General features: G+C 33.5%; 3 protein-coding genes across 17 annotated transcripts; 1 reads left to right on the top strand and 2 right to left on the bottom strand.

The window, feature by feature from the left end:
* Positions 1-1,823: 1,823 nt before the first annotated feature.
* LOC135152385 (uncharacterized) lies at positions 1,824-3,466 on the bottom strand. Its single transcript, XM_064092558.1, has 2 exons — positions 2,324-3,466; positions 1,824-2,111 (listed from the first exon to the last, which is right to left on the bottom strand). The coding sequence occupies exons 1-2, from the start codon at positions 3,064-3,066 to the stop codon at positions 2,027-2,029; spliced, it is 828 nt and encodes a 275-aa protein (XP_063948628.1). The 5' UTR covers positions 3,067-3,466; the 3' UTR covers positions 1,824-2,026.
* A 547-nt stretch (positions 3,467-4,013) lies between these two features.
* On the bottom strand, positions 4,014-8,910 carry LOC108205349 (pentatricopeptide repeat-containing protein At2g21090). 14 transcript variants are annotated; one of them, XM_017375276.2, is made up of 4 exons: positions 6,947-8,909; positions 6,463-6,534; positions 4,746-4,935; positions 4,014-4,284 (listed from the first exon to the last, which is right to left on the bottom strand). In XM_017375276.2, exon 1 carries the CDS (start codon positions 8,758-8,760, stop codon positions 7,069-7,071), a length of 1,692 nt encoding a protein of 563 aa, XP_017230765.1. In that variant the 5' UTR covers positions 8,761-8,909; the 3' UTR covers positions 4,014-4,284; positions 4,746-4,935; positions 6,463-6,534; positions 6,947-7,068. The 14 variants fall into 14 exon arrangements, with proteins under 14 accessions (XP_017230765.1, XP_063948596.1, XP_017230774.1 ...); XM_064092526.1 differs by having other exon boundaries at positions 4,472-4,935; XM_064092532.1 differs by lacking the exon at positions 4,014-4,284 and adding an exon at positions 4,292-4,672.
* Positions 8,911-10,872: 1,962 nt separating this feature from the next.
* On the top strand, positions 10,873-24,885 carry LOC108205388 (histone deacetylase 14, chloroplastic). Of its 2 annotated transcripts, none has more exons than XM_017375330.2 (9): positions 10,873-11,040; positions 13,420-13,595; positions 15,005-15,079; positions 15,321-15,422; positions 16,395-16,466; positions 22,878-22,934; positions 23,162-23,413; positions 24,122-24,303; positions 24,468-24,885. In XM_017375330.2, the coding sequence occupies exons 1-9, from the start codon at positions 11,004-11,006 to the stop codon at positions 24,766-24,768; spliced, it is 1,254 nt and encodes a 417-aa protein (XP_017230819.1). In that variant the 5' UTR covers positions 10,873-11,003; the 3' UTR covers positions 24,769-24,885. The 2 variants fall into 2 exon arrangements, with proteins under 2 accessions (XP_017230819.1, XP_063948631.1); XM_064092561.1 differs by having other exon boundaries at positions 10,887-11,040; positions 24,382-24,885.
* The last annotated feature ends 437 nt before the right edge of the window (positions 24,886-25,322 follow it).

Below are 25,322 nucleotides of genomic sequence, written 5' to 3' on the forward strand. Positions count from 1 at the left end.
GTAAAACACAATCCGCTCGGTACGAGTTAGACTCGGGTCGGGTAGGGTAGAATCGTGACTGCCCAATCCCTCATGAAACAAGAATGAGGTATAACTATCATTATAGTGGATAGTCATTCAAATCTATTTTTTCGATTTGACTTATAATTTTGATGTTCTTATTAACATAATGTTTTGTTTGATATATAATTTTAGTTTAATATTGTTTGACATATAATTTCATTTGAATTTTTTTGATATATAATAAACTTAAGTATAAGAGAGTTATGTCTAATATAATTTTTTTCTTCCTACTTTATATTTTATTTGAAAATTCAAATATAATTATTTATTAAATGTATTTGTGAAATAATAATAACAAAATTCAATAAAAATTTGAAGCCCGTGCGCGAAGCGCGGGCAAAAACACTAGTTACTTATAATAACTATCAACATTGCCCTAGCTCGCACGCGGTAATTTTGCTATGTTTTTTAAATTTATTTTAATCGGTTTTGTGTTTGTCACTATATACATTTTTACCGTCAATCAATTCATTGCCGTACTTTGAATATATAGCTTTGTACGAGAACGTTATCAAATATTAATTAAAAACATATGAATATAATTTCAAATTGTGTGACAAATTTTTTTTATATGAATTCTTGTATATAATTTTCCATCTTTTTTAATATTTGATGTTTTACGAGGGAGTTTGGAAAATCTGTCAAAATTCAATATTATTGGATATAGCGTGTAGATCTCATTATTCATCAAGTTGCAATGACCTCTTTTTGTCTAGTTTTATACTCCCTCTATCCCATTTAATTGTATACGTTTCTTTTTAACTGCTCGACACGCATTTCAATGCTCTTATAAAGCCTAGTTCCGTAACTTATTTTTGAGATTTTCTTTTTTCTGAATAAAAATATAACATCCAAACTTTAATTCAGAAAAAGAAAATTTTAAAAATAAATTCCACAACTACACTTTACAGGAGCATTAAAGTCCGTGTCGCATTCCCGTCCCCCAATGTATACAACTCAGGGGGACGGAGGGAGTAAAAATTATACATATTCTTTTTATGATAAATGTACAGCATTATTTTTGCATATCTAAGTTTAATAATGGCTGCTGTTTTCATCTCTGCTCCGGATGTGGTGAATTTGTATTCTTGGACCGAATGCTGCCCACATAGATCACTAATAACGACAGTTCAGAATGAATTAATGGTTGACGGTCTGAAACGAATTTGCACTGTTCGGTTTTTCGGTTCCGGTTCGGTTTTACTCAGCCGTAGATGTGCAGAGGATAAACCTTGGTTATTTTTCTGAAATGAAAGAGAAGTATAAGTTAATCATGTTGTATTTGCATGACTGGAATCTGTATCTGTCAGAATACTGGGTTGCAGTTGTTCAATATATGGGATTGAGTTGGAAGCTCTGAGGAAAAGTATAAATTTTACTAATCATACTAATTATAAATTAAAAGCAATGTGCTTATAAGTGAAAGCTTCTAAAGTGTCAACGTCTTGGCTTCTATATTTTTCCCAAAACGATGCTGCTGCTGCTGCTGCTTTATTTCTTATCAGTTTTTGTACTTCTGTCAACATTTCCTTATAAGCATGATGCGTTAAACCAGTCATTCTGAAAATTCAAGGATTTTTGGCTGGTGAAAAGTAAGAGGAGTTTTTTGGAAAGATAATGCAGATGATGCAGATAATAAAACTGGAGACCATGCTTCAGTAAGGAGCTGGGGTATATTGTGTATTAATATCCGTGAAAGACGAGAGATTTCAAGTAATTGAGGCTTGTCTGGTTTGCATATTCTTATTAGTATTACGCCCTTGTTCTACAGAAGTTCAGTTTCTTTTTGCAAGTAAATAGTTTTTAACATAAGTGTTCACTAAATCCATATTGTACATCGCGATCCAGTACTATCATAAGGCAACACAGGTATCCAGAATTAATAAGATCTCAATAGACCTGGATAACATATAAATTACAAAATCTGGAGGAGAATGAAATAATTACATCTTACTCTGTCTACTTAAAATAAGCATCCTCTCTGTCCTCTGGATTTGCCTAGGTTGTCAGATGTCAAGCAACCTTGTGTATAGTTGCCATCAACATTCCTGCTTGACAAATGACCAAAGCCGATTAGTCAGGTAAGTACAGTTGTATACGCATTGTATCCCTATGTGCATATAAGTTCTCACATGCATTCTTTCTTTAGTAGTACTATAATTTCTGTTTTGGTTGATTAAGAAGATTCTTGTTTTGAAGTTTTTGTTTTGGTTGATTAAGAAGATTTAAATATTCTTGACAGAATTTAATGACATTATACCTGCCTCTGCTGCTACTATTGCAGCAGGTGCTTCCGCTGCTGCTCCTGCTGCTGCTGCTACCGCTACCACTGGAGTTACTTCTGTTTTTCCTTGAAAGAAGACAGCTTATAGTCCATCTTTCCTTATCCACTGGTTTCTCATATCCATCAAACGATGGCACTCGAGAAACCTTTGAGTGGTTCTCGAATGTTGTTTTCTTCTTACAGCTTAAGCAAGAAGGGAAAAACATCTTTAAGAGGAAAACCTCATCATTCATGCTTTGACTCCTCGAATGCCTCTTTAAACTGCTTTTGTTGCTATTTCGCTCACTTTTCTTCTTGGTGTCTTGTTTAACCTCCTTCATTCCTATTCCATCCTCTACCATATCCTGCAGAGAAAGTTCATAAGAGGATTCAGGCATTCCCTTAACCATTTCCATCAGCTCCTTTTTGCCATCTTCAATCGCCTGCAAGCGTGATGTTGGTGGAGGAGAACTGTAATGGTGATTATGTGGCAGCAAATTTGAATTCACATTGCTTTTGTTAGTCCAGAGAGGCGGGGAATAAGCACTATAGTCCCCTTCGTCTGTCTGAAACTCTATTGGAGAGCTTGGTAAATCTGCATCATCCTCCCATTTCCTGCTTTCTTTTCGGCCCCAAAAGTTATATTGTTTGCTGGCTCTAGTCTCTTTGCTGCTAACCTGGTACACTCGACGGGACGATGAAAAATTGTTTCCATCAGTACCTTGTCCAAGATCAATCATGATCCGAAACTATAAACAAAAGCAGAGGCAAATACAGGCAGGCAGGTTGCAGAAAGAAATGTAAGTCCAACAAAAGCTTAAGTAGCTCAAGAGTGCTAGTAATGTTATATACAAGTAAGAGGCTTGATCAAGGAAGAATATTTTGCATTGTTATAATTCAAAGGTGAGTAATCTGAAGGTTTGAAAATCTCAAGTCACTGGTGGGACAAGATGGCATGTGTATTATCAAGAAAAAAAATGAAAATACCAACCCTTGTATGTTTCTACACTTTATTGAAACTAAGTAGGCCTTGCAATTATTTCACTTCTGTTTTATATTGATTTCTACAATATGTATGACACAACATTTTGGATCATACATTTTTCCTTTCTAGAGCTTTTGTAGGCTATTAACAAGTTGGTGTTGTCATACTTCACAAACACTCTAATCAGCTATTCTCCATTCCTTTCTTTGTTTGACCTTTTCACTTTTGCTCCAAGTGTTTGCTCTATTTTACATGCAAAAGAAATAAACAGATTTCTCCAAAACAGTCTTTTCAAAATTAAGTCAACTTTCATATCATAAAAAAATCATCTTAATACTAGTTTAACTAAACTTTTAATAGTTATTGTCAAAAAAATAAAAACTTTTAATAGTTTATACAATTCCCCAAAATAGTGGGACATGCCATTATTTTTATACTTTACATTGTAGTGGAATGCTGACATCCTGTTTATTTAAGTGTTAATTAATTTTTAGTAAGGGTGAAACGGCTAGAGACTTTTAACATAATTTATTATATGCATTTTTTATGATAGTAGGTGCTTAAAAATCTAACGGCTGCTTTTAGTTTTTTCTTGAGAATAAAATGCTTCTTTGCCAAACCAATCATTGTTCTCGCTCATCGCATTACGAGATTTGGTTACTCATTCAGATCTTCCACCATGACTGAAAATTTTGTTAGTAATAAAAAACCCAAAGTTTCCATATATAATATAACCTTTTAGCTCTGTGTTCATGTACCAGTCATTAGCTCCAAATTAATATGAACACTATACACAGCTTGTCGGATGTTTGAACACTTGAGTAGAAAACCTTAAACTTGTGACGAATAAGCGTAGAGGAAGCTGTGCTTTTTATCACATCTGAACGGAGAATCATCATATCTCAAGGACGAAATCTGAGAATTTGATATCGTACGTATCTGGAGAAAGAGTTTCACAGCTGGCACGCATGACCTGCACAAACAAAAGGTCTATAAAGTAGATTGAACTACAGTTTTGTTCATAACTAAGCCAATGAAATTAGGCACCCAGAAAGAGAAATAATAGAGGCTCAAGGAAAGAAATACGTAAATCCAAGGCTTTTAAACATGTTAAAGCTTTTTCTCTGACCTTTTAAACATGTTAAAGCTTTTTAGCTGACCTTTTGAAATCTTTAAAATGTTTAAAACTTCTGAAACCTTGTTACAGAAGTCAGAACAGGCTGCATCTGACTAGTGCCTTAAGGGTGGTTTGAGAGTTGCAACCGACTTGAGATTAACACGCCTTTGACAAAACAAGTGTAAAAGGCTAAAGACATACATCTGGATTAACCCTCACACAGGGCACGGTGACATGATATGCCCTATAGAAAGCAATGTTATATGAGATAATATAAATCTCGTCTACCAATCAGTTAGAACAAGAAAGTGTCTAACATGTACATATGGTCAGTAGAATTTAGGTAAAACGTAGACAAGACACAAGGTTGCAACTGTCCTCCACCAAAATCCAATACACCATTATAGCTAGCAGCTTCTTCCTTCCCCCACTATCTTCTTTATTTCTTCTGTCTATTTATGATGTTGGATATTTGACACGAAAGGCAAATGCCGGAACTGTGTTTGCCTGTCATGTACAAAACAAATGTGTCTCCATTTAAAAGTGATCACAAAAATGATACTTAATTCTTTCACAGCCAGATTTCCATTTTAAGTATCTAATGTCAAAAAATAACGCACTAATCTTTATATTAGTTAGATTAACAAAATTTAATGGAAAGTGAACTTTGTAGTCAGTAGACTCAGTACTAAGAGATACACGAGATTTTAGGATAAAGTCTGTAAACCCCAGCCTGCAAGTCTGGTTCGGTCCAGCAAAAGCAAAACGATTTTAACAATATATTTATATTAATAAATTTTATATTTAGTATATAATATATATTTTACACAAGACAACAAAAAGTCATTTACAGAAATGACCTGCCATCTTTGACAACTATCTAATATATGCGGTTGTTAAAAAATTCATTCCATTCCAAAATTGACTGATTGTCATACATATTTGTTGAAGAGGATCAATTAGAACCGACAGAGATAACTAAGGGTTTTGTAGGTTTAAAACCAAACCCGAAGGTGCTGGAATCTGGATATAAGGGCATCCAAAGTAGAAGTTTAGAAAAGTGAAGCAGTCCAAAATATATTACTATAGTAGTTGTATAATCCAAAGTAAAGCCAAACAATCACTCAATATCTAACCCCAAGTGGAAAGAAAAGGATAACAACCATAACCAGTCGGATGCCTGAAATATATATATATGCAAGGGTAGTAATTAATGTTAACAATAATACTTAGAGTGAAAATACGAACTCCTAGTGATGAATAGAACATATACAGCTTCCAAAGACAAATAGTGTAAATTCTAGACAAGGAAGTGACAAATGGAAATGTTAACATGAAATAGGCAGCTAATTGTGAAGCTTGAGTTGGAACAAAATTCTGCAAGAGATTAATCCAGATCACCAGTGATGATGATTAAAGTGCGACCTTTCTATTTTGCCAATGACTTAAATTTCTTAAAAATTGAACAAACTAAAGAATAAGCCATGATAACAACAATATCTAACCGTGCCAAACTATTCATATTCAGCTCAGCAATGTAGATAAAAATACCAATGCTCACAATCTAGTTCAACAGAGGCTTGCTCACAATCCTAAAATTGTTTAAGAATGAAATTCTTCCTGCCAGATTTTACTGTACCGATTTATATTCGTAGCTTGAGATGTATTTTTAACAAAAATAAACATACAACTAGCAAGATATAATCACAGAATTTTTTTTCTAACTACTAAAATGCCCAAGTTGAACACAGACATATATGCAGTGTATCGAAAGAAAACAATAATATATACAAATTTTAAAAGAACAGAAAATTTTCTTTGCTAAAAATATTATTGTTTATATATTTCTAACAAAAGCTCGTCCTCATTTCTAAAAATATACAAAACCATCTATCTTATGGACACTCGCCAAATCAACACCGCAGATTCTACATTTTATGTACCATCTAGCCAACTACTAAAAGAATAAACAGAAATAAATAAAATAAGAAAATCATGCATCAAGAGTAAAAATTATACTTCGAAAAGAAAAACCTGATAACCTATAGCTTTAGATTGTTCTGGTGCTAATGTAGTATAGCTTGGTCGTAATATATCAGGCCACATCTGCAGAAAAATTAACTGAAGATAAGACAATGAATTAAGGAAATGAACTTTGTGACATAGATATGCAACAGATATTCTGTAAAACATAATCAAACGTAATATATTTTACAGGCTTCAACCAAGTAAATCAAACACCAAGTTTAAGTTTAGAGTTCATAAAATAGGGATGCAACTAGTGTGATATCTTATAGACTTAGTACACTGCAGTTACGATATTAAGTTTTTGAACAAAAATGGGTAATTATATTACGTAAGCTAGATCTTTTACTAGTATATCACAAGAATACTTTTGAAAAAGATTTTTTTTCCATTATAAGATTTATTCCTCCATCCCACTCTTTGTTTTTCTTCTCTTTTTCTGGTTCGCTAAGTTCCAACTAATTACATCTTGCTGTTTTGTTAATACAGTTACCTCTATAACTTTGATTGGAAGGACCATCCTTGACACTTTGTTGAGATGAGTTTTAAGTAGACCTTGGTATCTGATCTGGGTAGATCACAAAGACTTTGAGGTGGATGGCTGGAGATGGACATCTATTCAATAAATTTTAAATCTGCAAGAATTAGGTATCCAAAGTCCATCATGTGTTCTACCAGTATATCAAGCATTTCATATATCTGTTCAATTTGAATGTGGCATTTGTCTTTAGCTACAAACTCATGTCTTTCGTTTCTGATGTCAATCCAACTTAAAGCAGCATTTTTCCGTAAGCCCCTCTGAGTCATCAGTTCCCTCACCTGACTAACATCACCCCATTTACCAGTTGAAGCATATATGTTAGATAGCATAACAAACCTACCAGAATTATTAGGTTCCAGCTCAAACAAAGCTTTTGCCGCCCTCTCTGCAAGAGCTAAGTTTCCATGCACCTGACAAGCACCTAATAGTGCACCCCACATTCCAACATGATCCGAGCCATTAGACGATGTCAAAATCAAGTCGAGTGCTTCTTCGAGCCTATTTTTCCTACCAAGTACATCAATCAAGGCGGCATAGTGATCTGGCCTTGGTATTACACCAAAGTCTCTTTCCATTGAATAAAATATTTCAAGTGCTTCACCTAGCAGACCCCCGTGACTACAAGCTGATAAAACCCCAAGGAAAGTGACATGATTTGGCATCACTTTTGCTTTAAGCATCCTCTGGAAAACAGAAAGTGAATTGTGTCCATGCCCATTTTGAGCAAATCCTGTTATTATCGCATTCCAAGTTATGATGTCCTTATCTTCACTGGTTTCGAATAATCTGACCGCTGATGCCATATCTCCACACTTACAATACATGTCAATTAAAGAATTTGACAAAAACAGATTATTTATAAAACTCAAACTAATACTTCTAGCAATGTGCCCATGGACCTGTTTCCCTCTTTCGATAAGTGTCAAATTTGCACAAGCACTCAAAACACTAACATACGTGTGCGCACTAGGAACAATGCCCTCGTCCAGCATTTGCTCAAAAAGATTTAAAGCCTCCTTACCTTGTCCACTTTGTGCAAAACCAGCAATCAGAGCAGTCCATGAAACTGTATTCTTCACAGGCATTTGATCAAAAACAGAACATGCATCATCTAATCTAGACACACGGGCATAAGAACCAACCATCGAAGTCCAAGACACAATATCCCTTTCAACCATTCGACTAAAAACCAAATACGCATGATCCGGATCACCACATTTCCCATAAGCATCAACCAATGCATTACAACCCACGACGTCAAACTCCAAACCAATCACAATCCCAACTCCATGAACAACCCTTAACAACTTCACCTCACCTAAACAAGCACAAGTATGCACAACGCTAACAAACGAAAACCCATCCATAAATCCAAACCCACACTCCCCCTGCATTCTCCTAAACACACCTACCGATTCCCCGTAAAACCCATGACGGGTTAAACTAGACATCAACAAATTATAACTAACAACATTCCGTTCAGGCATTTGATCAAACAAGTGGTGGGCTTTTTTAAAACACCCAATTCTTGAAAACCCAGAAATGATAGTGTTCCATGAATGAGTGTTCTTTGCTGGAAGTTGATTAAATGCCTTTTGAGCAGATTCTAATGAATTGCATCTACAATATATATCTATTAGGCGGTTAGTGTAGAAAGTGTCTAGTGTTAGAGATGTTTTAATAAGGTGGGAGTGAAGTTGTTTTCCCAAGTTAAGGTTTTGTGTTTTCAGGCATTGTGTGAAGAGAGCTGTGTAGTGGTGATGCATTTCATTTCATCAGGTGTTTAAGGTAGCACAAAGTTAAGGTAGTACGAAGCCAGAGTGTTCATCATACATGATGTCAAGAAAAACATGTTGGTGGTTAATAACTAACTTTGAAATGAAGCAACTTCATTGTGAAACAACTTGAGCATGAAACATTGGCATAATTTATTTATTTTTAATCATATTTAGTTTTGATCTTACATATTGATACTACTTTTATTTAAATAAATATTGAGTTAAACAAATATTGGACTTTTTTGACTAATGTGGCTTTGGTTTCAAAAAAACAGTGAAAAATTGAACTTCATACATCTTTCGTCTAATATTTTCTCAAATTTATGTTTGATTGACCTTTATGAATCGAGTCCAAAATATATTTTCTTTCAAATTTATCCTATTAATTATTTTGTATACATAATTGAAACTATAAATATTAAAATTATCACTCATTTTGTTGAAATATATCAAATTAATCATCAATTTTAAGATTGACTCGATGCATATCGATTTAAAATTTTATTTTAATTTAATCACTAAACGTTTTAAATTCGATAACAATTCATTGAAACCGATTTATTTAGGATTTTAAAATTCGTTATATTTGATTCCATTTTTTATATATTCATTTAACACAAAACCACACATCGTTAGAGATTTGGTTTTTATTATCAAATCCACTATTAACGCTGAACTAGTTTGTTTTATTAATTTTTATAAAAATACCAAATTTTTATAAATTATTTATAGAAATATTGTTAAGTTGATTTTTTTAAAAAAATATCATTTTTTTTATAAATTATTTACGAAAATGTGACTTGCTAGTTCTGCAACATCATTTTGCAACTGCTGTAAATGAGGTTGCATAAGTTGCAAATAAAATTTATCATTTGTAACGGTTGCAAAATGTTGTTACAAATGAGATTGCAGGCGTATTTGTTGTCATTGTAATTATTATTGTTGCAAATGAGGTTGCAAAAATTACAAACCGTATTAGCCGCATAAGATGCAAATGAAATTTCTCATTTGCAGTTATTGTTGTTGCAAATGAGATTGCAAAAGGAGTGATATTTAATTGCATAAGTTGTAAATGAAATTTCTCATTTGCAATGGTTGTAGATATCACTTTGCAATCCAACACACTAGATCATGCAGAGTCGATCCATCTTTCATTTCTCTGACGCTAAATTGTCTAGTATTTTCAAACCCTAAACTAGGGGAGAGCGGATGCGATTTCGGTGCGGTTTTTCATAACCGCAATCGAAGAATCAGTTTCGGGTTCGGTTTTTAAATTTTCTGTTTCAGTTTCGGTTCAGATTTATACGGTTTGGTTTTTAGCGGTTTTTTACGGTTTCATATTTATTCGGTTTTTTGCTCACCCCTACCCTAAACGCTATTTCATGTAGTGTTTAACGTCAAAACGCCAGATTGTCTTACGTTTTGAAGAGGTTTTCAGACCTAAACGCCACATGATATTGTATTTTCTTTCAAAAATCAAAACACTGGATTATCTGACGTGAGAGCATCTCCGGATTAGCTAAAATTAGTTGGCTAAATTAGACACATTATATAAATTTATTGAACCTGTATGACAATGTGTTCCAATGAAATTGGCTATATTAGTTGACTATATAGGTTGTCATAAATGAAATATATCACTTCAATATAGTAATAAATAATATGAAATCTTGCGTTCGACTAATATAATCAACATAAAGAGGTTGACTAATTTGTAGACAAGAAGAATGTGAGTTAATTCTTTTTAATAAAATCTCTATATTCTTTATAATATGTAATAATGATCTTTAACTAAAAATTGTACATGATTACAAATTATTTTGATTGGTCTATCATATAAACTGTTACTTTTTATACGTAATTTTGAGAGGTTTGGTCACATATTTAAAATTAATATTTTTAATTTTTTGTGAATAAAAATATTTAGATTATATTTTTATTAAGAAAAATGTTACAAAAAAATTAATTTTTATTATATGATCAAAATACCTAAACTTACTTGCAAATAGTCAAATGACTAGTATATTTTAGACAAGATGGACTAACTGATATTTGGGATTATTTTAGTAAAAACTTGTGTGTAAATGGGAATGAATATACATGGTCCCTTTTAGTATACATGATTGAAAACGTTATGGACCCATCGAGTATACAGTGCAGACCCTCGCGTTGAGGTGGAGTCCTGCAAAGCTATCAGACTAACCGCCCAGTCCGCCATGTTCTAAATAAATATGGAGCTTCTAACTTTTTCTGGCCTAGCTTTCACCGGTAAATATCACTTCTCATCCACCCTTTTACTCCCTTACTAATTTTTTTACTGCCCTCAACTTTGTTTCACATAATCTTTGTTGATTTTCTCTGTGCAAATTGAGCAATTACCCATGTTTTATTACAACTTCTATTTTCTGAAACATGTTTCTGTTCTGCAATATCTGCATATGTTATGTTGCATTATCTAGTATTCATGTATGTACATGACATGGCTGAACTCAAACGAGAACTAGTTTTGGGAGAACTTGTGTGTGACACATGCCCCGTGGTATTGGAAAACTGTCTGCGAGTCCCACCAAGTTCAGCACAATCACTATTAAGAGCATCTAGAAGAGCCTCTCTTTATGACCTCTGAAGTAGATAAATACGGAGCCTTGGTTCAAATATAACTCTTAGAGCATGTCCAAGAGATTAGCTATATGATATTCTAAGCTATAATTTTGAGGAATATCATACAAAATACCACTCCAAGAGAGTCCAAGCCGTTCCCTAAAAGGCTAAGATCCTCCTTTCATTCCTCATTTATAGGTAATGTCTAACCATTCCTCCTTTCATTTTCGATAATAAAGTAGAGAAATTACACAGCTGTGGCTGAAATTTACCCCTCTTTGTATTTTGATGGCCGAAATTCCAATTTTGGAATATAGTGGCCGGACATTGTTTTTATATTTCAAAAAGGTGGCTAAGGGCCACTATTTTGAGAAAAAATACTACTTTTTTTTTTCCTTTAAAAGTTTCGAAGAGTTAAATCAATATTTGGCCTTCATATTGCAAAATGCCACAAAAATATAAAAGCGGGTAAAGTTCGGCCATCATTTTGGAATTTACTTAATAAAGTATTCACTTCCCACCTTTTTTACACTCTTTCCCATTTTTTTACATTATCTCCTTACTAATATATTTTGAATTTAATATTATAATTTTAATAAAACACAATTAGGGACAGTTGTTGGAGTTGTCATTATAATGTACTAACTTAATAGAAATTGAATTGTTTATTATATATTTAGAAAACCTACTACAATACTCTTGTTGATGCTCTTTATAAACTTAAGAGCCTCTTGTCCCTCCTCTCTTTAGGTGCCTCCACATGGCTCTTAACTTAATTCTGTTAATAAAATATTCATTCTCCCCTACTCATCCACCACTTTTCCCTTTTTTTTAGTTCATATATTAATGAAATATAAAATATAGAAGAAGTATGAGGAGTATTGTTAGAGTTGACACTCTAAAAGATACACTAACTTCCTAAGAGCCATGTATTTCATATTATATTTAAGAGCCAACCAGAGGACTCTTGAAAATGCTCTAAAGTATTGATGCTCTAAAGTATCGTGCTAATTGGCTACTTAAGACCAAGTCCAAGGCTTCCCTAAATGAGCTCCTATGCTCAAACATAGAGAATGTAACATAAAATGGCACTTGAATAGTATCCTAGTTAATTTTCCAAATCACTCCTCAAAATCACTAGTCATCCCCTTCTTTTAGGTAACCAGTAGTCATCCCTAGTTTCATTTTTTGGAATAAAAAATTCATTTCTCTCCTTTTCAGTACTCTTAGTCCCCACTATTTTATTCTTTATATATTTTCCGTCTCCACTATTTCTAATTTACTAGTTCAAATATATTATAATTGAAATAATGATTTATAAATTTAGGAACTGTTGTTGGAGTTGACATACAAAATAGTGATCCTAAATCACTAGGATTTTTTATTTTATAATATTTATAGGGAATGCACTAGGACACGGTTGACCTTGCCCCAACACAAAAAAGTCCAGTGTTTAAAGGAAACAAAAGCTCGCAAAGTGCTGCTAAAATGCTTGTGAAAGAATTTATTTGTCAAACCATACTTAAGTTATATTTAATTTGTTACTCCCTCTGTCCCTCTCATTTCTTTATAGTTTTTTTTTCACTGCCCGGCACGCATTTTAAAGCTCTTATAAAACATAGTTCCATAACTCATATTTGAGATTATCTTTTTGTGCAAAAAAAATTCAAACATCAAATTTTTATTCAAAAAAAAAATTTAAAAATATTTTATAAAACTATATTTTCTAGGAGCATTAGAATGAATGCCAAACTCTCGTCCCCCAAGGTAAACTACCTGAGGGGACAAAGGGAGTATATATTTATGCATATATAAAAAAAAGTTCAGCAGTTTAGCTTTTTACAGTATCATGTGTTTTTTCGTTATTGATACAGTGCCCTCGCCAGGTTTCTACCCTGGCGCCACTGGACTTCCTTACGTTAATCATTTGTCTTGTGAATTTGTTACTAATCTATTTAACGAAAAAATTGTTACTAATTATAAATATATAACACATTGCCCTAATTTGCTATGTAGTTTTAATTTGTACGTTTGGTTTGGATGCAGGCATAAGATGTTTGTATAAGCATCATAGTTTGTTGAAGAAATATATGCCAAAACGTAATTTGTTTTCCATTTCGTGTTCATATGGTGACGTTGTAGACCTGTTTGTTCCCTCCAGCGCACAAGTTTTTGATGGTAAAATTATTTACTGCGTTGCTCCTGCCATGGGTCATAACAAGGTAAACTCACTTGTGTTGAATGATGTGCTAATATCATATATAAGTAATGTTTTGTTTTCATATTGTTCTCGGCAATTGTGATTCACTGTCTTAATTATTTTTTAGCCGTAAATCTTCTAAATAACTCATTTAGCGTCACTTACTCAATACCGCCATTAACTCACAAGCATAGAAATACTGTATACTTATGAAACTTTGTTATTCAAATTTTGATGTTAATTTTCTACTATTACACAACGTTCTAGTTTTGACTTTGATGCAGATCAAATTAAAAAAAAGGAAAGTTAAAACGAATCATGTCGAACAATAGCAAGTTGTGAATGTGATTATATTCTATTATCTCATTTATCTGATCAGGATGTTGTAAGTACTTTTTTTTATAGCAGAGGTCTTGAAATTGAAAAAAGTCATGTGTAATTGAATCATATTTGTCGTTCATTTTGTGCTTGTTTCATTAAATAATTCTTATCACACATTCGTCATTAAAAAAAAAAATTAATTTGCATATTAATTATGAACTAGCAGTTCTAATATATATATGTGTAGCTCTGCGTACATTCACCATCCACATATGCTACTTCCAACTGCGACATTTGTGGTATGTTTGGTTTGATTTCTGTCCTCGTGCCTTTTAGTTAATAGATAAAGCTAAAAACCCACCAACATTTTTTTTTAAATTTTTTTACACATAAATAAAACACTTGGTTTACATTAAGATTTGGCGTAATATCCATGTCTATTCATTATCAAGGATTAAGCCCACCTCAAATGATCAAAGGGAAGTCCTATGGTGCATGTTTTTGGTATTCAAATTGAGTTAATATGAGGGACTAAGACATGTGTTAATGCTCTGTTGTAGTTGTGGAGGCTGGGATTGCTTGGATAGAATTAAACATGGATTGTGGAATAAAAGAAGTGAAGTATATGAAAGATAAAATAAAAGAATCAAGGTTTTAAGGACTTGAGAACAAGTGAGATTGGAAAATAAGATAAACTGAATTTTTTCATTTTAACATTGTGAAGGTTATAAGTGGGTTAATGTTACAAGCATTCGCTTGCAAATTGAAAAGAATGAACCTTAAGTTATATCTGTGGATTTATAGGAGGGAGGAATGACTCTGCACAAATAGCCTTAATATCATGTCATTGCATCAAAGTGAACACAACCTAAGGTGTTCACGTTCATTCAAAGGGAAAGAGCAAATGGGCTATGGTGTGGCAGCAGCGTAATAATTTCTTTTGTCTATATTTAAATATGCAGGTTGTTGAGTATTTTACTGAGCTTCTTGGGCTTTGACATTTAGATATTATTTGTCTCAAGTATCCAACTTGGAGGCTTTACCAGGATCATATATTATTCAACAATTTGTTTAGAAGGTTATTAAGTTTTCTAAGTTTTTTTCTTACAGGATTCGCATCCAGAATGCCATCTTAGAGTTCCTTCCATTGTGGGTGCTCTTGACAACATGAAGCTCACTCCAAAGGTAAAAAAAGTCATCTATTTTGTTCTCACTAGGTGCTATACGGGACAATCTGATAAGGAAACCTGCTTACCTTATGTCCAAGCACACTCACGCTTCTCGTGGAGTGATTCTCACATTATCTTCTTGTTTATGGAGGAGACATTTTGCGCAAGTTATATGTTTTCTGTGCAGGCTCCTAAATCAAATACAGCCTGCTTTGGTTTTTATTGGATAATTTATCATTTGATTTTGCATTCCTCAGTTTCGTGGCTCTGAGATTTTTGAACTCCAGAACTTCAGACCTGCAACCGTAGATGATATTGCAAGCGTTCATGCTAAAGCTTATGTTGTTGGCCTTGAGAAGGTAACAAACATCCTGTTGAAATTATAGGTTTTTATCGCTGGGGTATTTAGTTTCTTTAGTCAGTGCAGAACACTCTTTGGAAAGTATGATATTCAAGTCATTGTTATTATCAGATCCGTTACTTTTGATGTCATGCTTTGCTATCAAGGTTTTTTTAGTAATGTATTTCTTGTTTATTTGTTTTGTGAATTGAGATGTGTGGAAGAGGATTTTGCAGATATGCGGTTGCCAAATTCACCAAATAAGTTCAAATATTTCTTGTTGTAATTCTTACACCATTGATTTCGAGTTAAACTCTAATGTATGAACAGTCTTTTTTCTTCATATAGCATATATATATTGCTAGTTTTCCATATTATCGTGTTTTGAGAATATTTTACCTGGAGGGGGTGTGTGTGTGTGTGGTGGGGGGGGGGGGGGGGGGGATGTGATAGTCGAAATCTGAGAGAGAAATTGTGATATGGTCAACTTATGCCTGGTGGCACCTTCAAATAAATGTATGCGAATACCAAGAAAGGGAGGGGGCAGGAGAAAACAGAAAAATAGAATCTACTTTCTGGTATCTGAACCCTATACTACAATCATAATTGCCATAAGAAAGGAAAGGAACACTTCGATTTCGAATTTGGAGACATCTCATTGATATTGATTGCATATAATAAATTGAACTTAGTATACATATGCAGAACTATAGGACTTTGATGAGGTTGAATTGGCTTTGGTTATATTCGCGTCGGAGAGGACAATATATAGTGCAAAGCCCAATTCGGTAAGTTGAATATGCTATACTGCTTCCAAGGTTGGAGACAAAACGAGTGTATGACCTTTTTAACACTAACATATTACTCCAAAAGTATAAATCTGCAGAAATATGTAGAGTCTAAAATGTTACATGTCAACCTTTATCTTTTAATTTTTGTAAGTCCATTTTGTTATGTAATAAATTGAATCTTTCTCTTTATCATGTCTTAGGCCATGGATCAGGCCTCAGAACAGGGTCTCATTTTCATTGAGGGCTCTGGGCCAACTTATGCTACTCCGACGGTAAGAAATTCACTTACATGGGCCTCCTTTTTAAATAACGTAACTTCTTTGAAACTTCTTATTGTAATGGAATGATTATTTGACAAGGTAAATGCTTGCACATATGATAATATGACACTATGCACATGTGTTTGCAAAAGATTTTTTACTTTTTTATCAGAACGTCAAAGTATACAAGTATATAAATTAATTTTATGTCATGCCTTATCCAATATCATATGGTTAATATGTGTGTATGAGAGAGATATACAAATTTGTTATATATTTGAACTCATGTTATAATCACTATATTATAGCCTTAGGTAATGCTTATTCAAGCTGGTGGGAGGGGGTTAGTCTAGAGAGAGAGAGAGAGGCAATGCTTATGCACAATGGTGGGAGGGGGTTAGTCTTGATAGTTATCATATTTTTCCTTTTGTAATATTTTGGTAATATTAGTGCATTCTTAAATGCTTACAAGCCACATGAATGATATATTTATGCTATATATATCAATCATATACCCTTCATCGATCATTAAAAGGGTGGGAGGGTTCATTTTTATGCAATTCTCAACTAACTAAATAATTTTGAGTGTGATTGCTACGAGAATCATGTGAAAATGGTCCATACACACTCGTTTAACATTTTGCCCCTTTCAGCCTTGAGTTTTATTATCTTTTATCGCTATATGTGTCCTTGCCAGTGTATAGTTTTCTTTGAGGTTGTTACCTTGAGGAAGCTTTGGGACAACATGTCACACTAGTTGGTGTTCAATGCCATTTGTCCCATTTAAGCATCTCCAACGAGGTTGACTATAATCAATTGGCTAAATTGGAAATGTAGAACATCGTGTAAAATTTGTTGAACCTGCAAGACATTATGTTTCAATGGTATTGGCTATATTTTAAAAATAGTAGTATTTAATATTTTAGGTGGTTATAAATAGAATATATCACTTAATATGGTAATAAATGACATAATCTTCCTACAAATTTTTTACAAGTCTACAGAGGTTCGACAAATATAGCCAACATTAGGAGGTTGACTATATTTTCTCATAAGGGAAATGTACCATTGGAGTTGAGTTTTTTTTACATAAACGTTGTACTTTTTATTTATATCATGTATTAATGACTTCTAGCTAAGGGTTCTACATGGTTGAGATGCTCTTACGAGGGCAAATCACTGAAAATTATATGGACTTAGTAAAAGTTTTGCAATTATGACAAATCATAAAGCAATGAGTAATGTACTTGGAAGACAACGAGGCTTGATAGGTCCGGAAACGATTGTAGAAGGGGGGTTGAATACAATCGTCCAAAATTCGCGCGGAAATAATTTAATTAGAATAGAAATTGGAAATCAGTATAATATTAATTAATGAAACAATGTTCAAGTTTAATAATTAATTAAAGTTGAAACTCGTTGCTGAATCAAACAATCGAATGATCAAAGCACAAAAATTCACAAAAATTCTGTGAATATAACAATAAGCAAGTTCGTGCAACTTGATCAAGGATTACAATTGCGGAACACTACAAATAAAGAACATGAACCCATATTTATAGGGAAAGTGAATGTACTAGTAAGACAATTCATCAAGACAATTTTAATGGCCAAAAAGACAATTTAATTAGCCAAAACCACTTGCAAGACAATCCAAAACCGTGGGCAAGACAATTCAGGGTCGGTATGACAACTCGGTAAGACAATTCATCTCGGTAAGACAATTCAGCTGTCACATCATTGTCCTTTGTGGATTGTCTGTTAAAGACAATTTATTAAGACAATATCAAATTAACCCTTTCAAGACAATCCAGAAGCAGCCGGTATGACAATTTTGTTCGGTATGACGATCTGGCAGTTGATTCGGAAGACAATTCTGAGAATCAGTCAGTATGACAATTTCAGTGATGCTGTAAGACAATCTCCACATGGACTCGGTAAGATAATGTCATGAACTCCTCGGTAAGACAATCCTGGGCATGACAAATTGTCTTGTCGAGTTCCTTGGCAAGACAAAGGCTGTTTTCTAATAAAATAATTAATAAATTATTTACCACTTATTTATTTAATTGCATAAATTCAAGAATTAAATTAATTCAGTTGTGAAATAATTTAATAAATAAATTAAGCATCCAAAATAAATATTTTGAGTAGTGAATAAATAATCCATTAATTCTTCTCTTAACCAGCATTGACTTCTTGTCTTCTTAAATCCTTTAAATCTTCGTCTTGATAATCACTCGGCTAAACGACCGTTTCGTTCAAAAGGTTACCATTAAAATGGAGAAATCTCCAAGGAATGATCTGACAAACGGTACAATCACAGATTTAATATCAATATTACCAATCCATTAAGGAAAAACAAAAATCAATTGAGGACAAACGCTTACCAACTCATCAGTTTGACATTCATCCGACTCAAGAAACTTCACAAACTTGGGAATGAAATTAGGAGAACACGCCATCACTCTACAAACATTCAAACAACGATTCAGCCTTCTAACTAATCAAAGTAAGAGATGGTTAAGATAATACCTCAATTGAAGGTTCGAAAATGCACAAAGCTGGAGTTAAGCAAGAGAGGGACACTTAAAAGAGGGGGACTTGAGAGTGGGAGACAACTTACGGTTTCCCCAATATACTTTTTTCTCAATATCAAAGCGTTTGTCTACTTTTGTTAATGTTGGGTTTGAATCTTTATTTATCAGTTTCTTTCAATATAACATTTAATTTGATAAATATTGTTATATCTTTCAAAATTTTTGTTCTATACCATTTATATATTATAAAGTATTTTGGTCGTTGGTTAACACTGAAATAAATATAAATGTGCGAGGAATGTACATTAAATTCCTTACATTTCAAAATCAAAACCAACAATCTAATGGCAATAAATAAATCATTCGCAAAAATACAAGAAAGAAACAGGAGAAACAAAAAAATTAATTCAACATTAATTATTGAATTAAATTAAAAGAAATTCAATAAAGAATTTTTACTGAATTAAATAAAATTCAATATTTATTGTGAAAAATTGGAAAATATATATAAATTTTTTTTCCGCAATATTGAATAAAGAATTTAATTGTACAACCCGCAACGCGGGCAAACATACTAGTTAAATATAAAATTTGAATAGCTGACAGACAAATGTACTGTCTGGTTCATCTGTGCCTAACTAAATTGAATATCCTCCATAAATTAAACATTTGAGCTGTGGTCGATTCTTCGAATCTTTGTCGTCAAGTACATCTTCATAACTTAGTACACATGGAATCTCTGATGAAATAAATACTTGAATCTTCGTACCTTCTGAACTCCTTGAACTGCTACACAATTTATTTGTCATTGAGGCTTGATCATTTGAAATGAACTTCTTCTAGTGGCTTGTAACTGATATCTTGAAATTCGTCTGATATTCCGATTCTTGTATCTACTTGACATTCTTGATCTGATTCCAACTAAACTATCTACAATCTACTTAAACTTCTTATCAGGGAGTAATCCAGGTTGAGTTATTCTGAATCAAGTTGTCAGATAATCTGACACAAGTTGAGTTGTCATCTTTTGTACAAATAGGCCTAGACATATGCCTTTCAGGGCCGTTTGATTTAAATTAAAAAAATTACCTATAAGTGAGAAATTACTTGTAAGTAAAAAGTAACTTTTGATTTATGTGTTTGGATATATATTTTGATATTGAACTTATGTATAAAAATGATAATTTAATAATAATATGTTATAAATTATCTTTTAAAGTGATCCTACACATTTTTATAAAATCAAATTTCAAATAAAATAAAATAAGTCACTAAAAGAAGTTGGAATTTTCAACTTATCAGTTTCTGGCTTTTAAGTTAAAAATTTACTAATAACTTCTTTACACAAACAATACGAATAAGCTGATTCTGACTTATAAGTCACAAGTTGTGCTTAAAAAGCGTAGCCAAACAGGCACAATGTAAAAAACTAAGCACCTATGTGTACCCAACATATTAGTAATACCAATAATTGATCGATTCATAAGGAGCTATCTCCCATGTAAGATTACTTTCTAACCTTGATGGCCTGTTTGGGAACTTGAAAGATCCTATATTTGATCAAATGACATGTTTAGATACACAACAAAAGTTGGAGAATTTAATTTGAAATCCAGACATTATAAAACTAGGAATTTGAAATGACACCTCAAATCATGTCATTTGAAATCCAAAAATTGAAATGAAATACATGTTCCCAAACGCATTCTAAAGGAACATTACATATTACTCCCGCCATCCCATTTTAAGTGTCCACTTTGCAAATTTCACATATCTTAAGAAACAATTAATGTAATGTTTTTATCATTATCTTGACACACCTATTCACCTTGGTTTTTATAAATATTAATTACGTATAGCACCACTCCTAGTGTGTATTTGACCTTTCTTCGTATTGGAACTAGTTGGTTGTATTTAATACTATATTGAAACTAATAAAAATTTCATGGGTTAAAGAATATGACACATATTTTGGGATTTTTTTTTTGGCAAAGTGGACACTTAAAATGGGATGGAGGGAGTAGCATATAATATGCCTTCATTTAGAAGCATATAGAAATACTCAGTGCTCCTCATGGTTCTTTTTGTATTATAGTCGATTCACTGAACTTTGACGAATTTTGTAGTATCTTTGATTCACTGGACTTTGAGGATTTTTTAAACTATAATTCATAGTTGTTATGCACAGTGACGGAGGCAGGATCGTTTTTCAGAGAGGTCCCAGAATATATATACTAATTAAACTAAAAAATGTTATGTCCATTAAACTACAGAATACTAGGCAGTGTGTTTATACTTGATTCCCCGGTATTCGCCGAGTCGTTTTCAGGGTGATTATAAAAATTTATTTCTTGTAACTAGAAACACATCTCGTTTCATGTTAACCACTGAATTGGGACAGAGAATGAGAGCTATACAAATACAAGTCGCAAGCGGGGAGATTTAGAGACAAAAGAGGGAGATTAAAGAGATATTGTCCCAATTCCAAACTAGTAATGTCTTCTGTGCTGGGATTTTTATAATTTTGTAACAAACAACATGATTATTTTTTATACACAAACTATTTAAACAAATATATATTATAGGACTCCGGGAGGGGCCAGTGACCCCCCTGGATCACCCTTCTGCCGTCTCTGGTCATGCGGTATGATTAGAAGTTACCAACAAACAAAAGTGTTATTAGGGGAACTTTGTGGTTAAGGGTGACATTAAACTCTATACAGATAACAATATTCTTCACATTTAATCCCTATCCCACCTAGTCAGTAACCCCTTTTGTCTAATTCCCAGTTCAAGTCCAGTATGTTATAATCAATAAATTACTAAAACAACAATAAAATGAAACAATAAAAAGATAAAATCACAAAAAACTTGAAGTCGTACCTTCACTGTCACAATGATATTTTTTAATTGCCTTAGGTTTTTCCTGTGTGCATATATAGCTTCATCAAGATTGGAGTCAATAACACTTAATTCAGCACTGTAAAAATCATAGGCAGAGACATTTGCCTTTAAGGATACATATTAAACATAATTGCTCATCTCTTAAAATTATGCAATAAATTTTGGACAGTTGTCGATTCTAAAGTAATTCTATTTTTCAGTGGCAACCGACAACGATGAAAAATTCCATGAATTATTAAAAAATCAATTATGTGTTAAAGATGTATTAATTGGTGTGAGATGTCTAGGCCTATGGTTCTTATGGTGCTGGATCAAGTGTTATTAACTCGAATTTTAATGGAGCCATATCCTTGAAACAAATAAATAACCAAAGACAATGCTTATGGTGGCTTCTAAGTGTAAAGATGGTTTTGTAAAATCTTTAAATAAAATCTTATTCATGTCACGGATCCAATACCAAGACGTCCAGAATTAATGGTTAAGGGTAAATAAATCATCACATTTCCTCCACAGCATTCTTCTGCATAAAACACTTAAATTCTAGTCTATATATGAAAGAGTGAAATTAAATTACTGAACAGATAGTAATATAACATTATACCTTCTTAGGATTTTTTTTTTGCAGTCCATAAAGATAATGATATACGAGTATTTTTAATCCATAACATTTTATACAACCGAAATGGTTATTGTAAACACAAGTCTTCAAAAATTTTGCCATTAACAAAATAGTTTTCAGACTGCTAGAGACATTTTTGATTCAACTGCTAGAGTGTGAGGTATCCGGTTGCTACATGAAGAATCTGACTCAGGTCCACACTGACCGGTATATAGATAATGTTAGTGAATTAGTTTGTGGGAGTCTCACTCAATTTGATTAACCGATCTTTTCCAGCTATACTATTGATTTTCTTTACACCCAATTATATGTTTTTGCTTCACTATGCAACCCATTTAAGCCCTTCCTCTGTTGGTGCAGACATTTCAGGATTCGCTAGTTGCAGCTGGTGCTGGCATTTCATTGGTTGATTCAGTGGTGATGCCTCAATCTAGCATGCTGTCTATTGATGATTGACTTATTCTTATGCCTGCACCAAAGTATTATTTTAGCTATTAAATATGATTTATGTTACACTTCTTAGGATGACCTTTTGAAAAAGTTTCCCAATGTAATGCTGTGGAATTCTTTCGTAACATAAAATAGACGGTTCTGCTTGTGTTTGAATACACTGCTAGTGACATCATATGTTTACAATATTATAGGTAGCTGCATCAAAAATCGGGAAGGATCCTCCCACTGGCTTTGCTCTTATACGACCTCCTGGACATCATGCTGTTCCGAAAGGGCCCTTGGGTTTTTGTGTTTTCGGAAATATTGCTGTTGCAGCTCGCTATGCTCAGAGGTTTCATGGATTAAAGCGAGTATTCATCATAGATTTCGATGTTCACCATGGCAATGGAACCAATGATGCCTTTTATGATGACCCAGATGTATTCTTTCTTTCAACTCACCAAGTAAGAGTTTAATTGTTCACATTATAATTGTTTCTTACAACATATGAGCTAAATAATGATGTAATCCTCTGGCAGCTCCATTCTCAGGAGTCAGGATACATAATTTTTAGAGTACAAAACAAAATACACTTTGACTACATTCTACTTTGCAACTTTTATTATCTCCCATGTCTGGATTACTAGGATTTAATATTGTCAGCTAGGGAGAGGTCCCTAGAATCACTGTTGCCACAGTAAGTGTTGTTGGTGCGCTGGTGTGATATTGGCGAGTGGTGTCTATAAGGTCATCGTGCAATTTGGCTTTTGATCAATGCCGGAGATGCCACACTCATTTGCTTTTGTCTACTAATGTTTCGACACGCTCCTTCGTTAAATCCAAAGTTCTCAGAACCTTTATCATACCTTCAAAGTGGAGCCTTGTCCTAAGTTTCTGCTCAAAAGTAGTTTTTCTCTCCCTGATCATGGGGATAACTACATACGAATTATTATATGTTTTATCTTTCACGGTTATTATTGTAGATATATGGTTATAAGTTTCAGAGACTGATAGAGTAATGCATTATGTATACGAGCCCAGTAGGTTGTCTTTGAAGCTGTAAAACACAGTACTGTGTCTAGAATCTGCTCAACTGTTAAATATATGTTTGCAGCTTGTACTGTTCAGATTTATTAATCAATAATTATAAGTTGGCTTTATGATTGATGTAGGATGGGAGCTATCCTGGAACTGGTAAAATTGATCAAATAGGTAATTTGAACGGGGAAGGAGCAACACTCAATCTACCTTTACCGGGAGGATCAGGTGATATAGCCATGCGCACTGTGTTCGACGAAGTTATAGTTCCATGTGCGCAAAGATTCAAGCCAGATATTATACTTGTTTCAGCAGGGTATTTTTTCACATCACTTTAATTTTCTACTGATAAATAAATCTAGTGGTTGTGTGATGCTCTTATTCCTTTTGTTAGCAATACACAAGCTTGCTTGCTACCAGAAATCTGTAGCTGTCTTCACTTGTAAAAGGAATCACATTCTGTAATACATCATTTCTCAGATATGACGGGCATGTGTTGGATCCGTTGGCCAGTTTGCAATTTACAACAGCTACATACTACACGCTGGCTTCAAATATCAAGCAACTAGCGAAGGATCTTTGTGGAGGCCGCTGTATATTCTTCTTGGAAGGAGGGTACAACCTTGATTCTCTCTCGAATTCTGTAGCAGACACATTCCGCGCGTTTCTTGATGAACCAAGCCTGGCATCAGAAGTTGATAACCCTGACATCTTGTATGAAGAACCATCAAGCAAGGTAAAACAAGCAATTCAGAGGGTTAAGCACATACATTCCCTGTAATATAAAAACCAGTCTGTAAAAAAAGTCCATAGTAGTATATATTCGAACAACAAATCCTATGTACTCATTTAGCAGTTGCGAAATACTCCCAGGAAGTATAATCTGCCTTGAATAAGCCATCCAGAAAATAGGTCTGGTAGTGTGCGGTGTTAGGTGTGTTTTTGCTTTATTATTTCTGATTTTGTTTTAATAAAAAAAAAATAAAAAAAATAGGACTGCCAAAATAGTCCAAAGAAGTGGGCTCATTATACTCTCATCATTCAGGTGACACAGTAAAAGGTCATTGTTATACATTATTGGCACACACTAGTCATAGAAGAAATGGCGAAAAGCAATTTTAAGCTTAGTGGCCTCTGTTTGTTTGTGGTGATGAGTTTGAGCTGCAGTTATGTATTTAGCTCGAATGCAGGGGGATCTAATGTATCAATGGGGGTGGACGCAATGACAGAGTGGGGTAGAAGCGAGAGGTTTTTGGCAGGAAGCAAGAAGTTTATAACACCAGGTGTTCTCAAAAAGGACCAGGCAGTGTGTAGTGGTGGTGGTAGAGGTCAATC

The sequence above is a fragment of the Daucus carota genome, chromosome 1 (genome assembly GCF_001625215.2).
Source record: "Daucus carota subsp. sativus chromosome 1, DH1 v3.0, whole genome shotgun sequence".
Lineage (NCBI taxonomy): Eukaryota > Viridiplantae > Streptophyta > Magnoliopsida > Apiales > Apiaceae > Daucus > Daucus carota.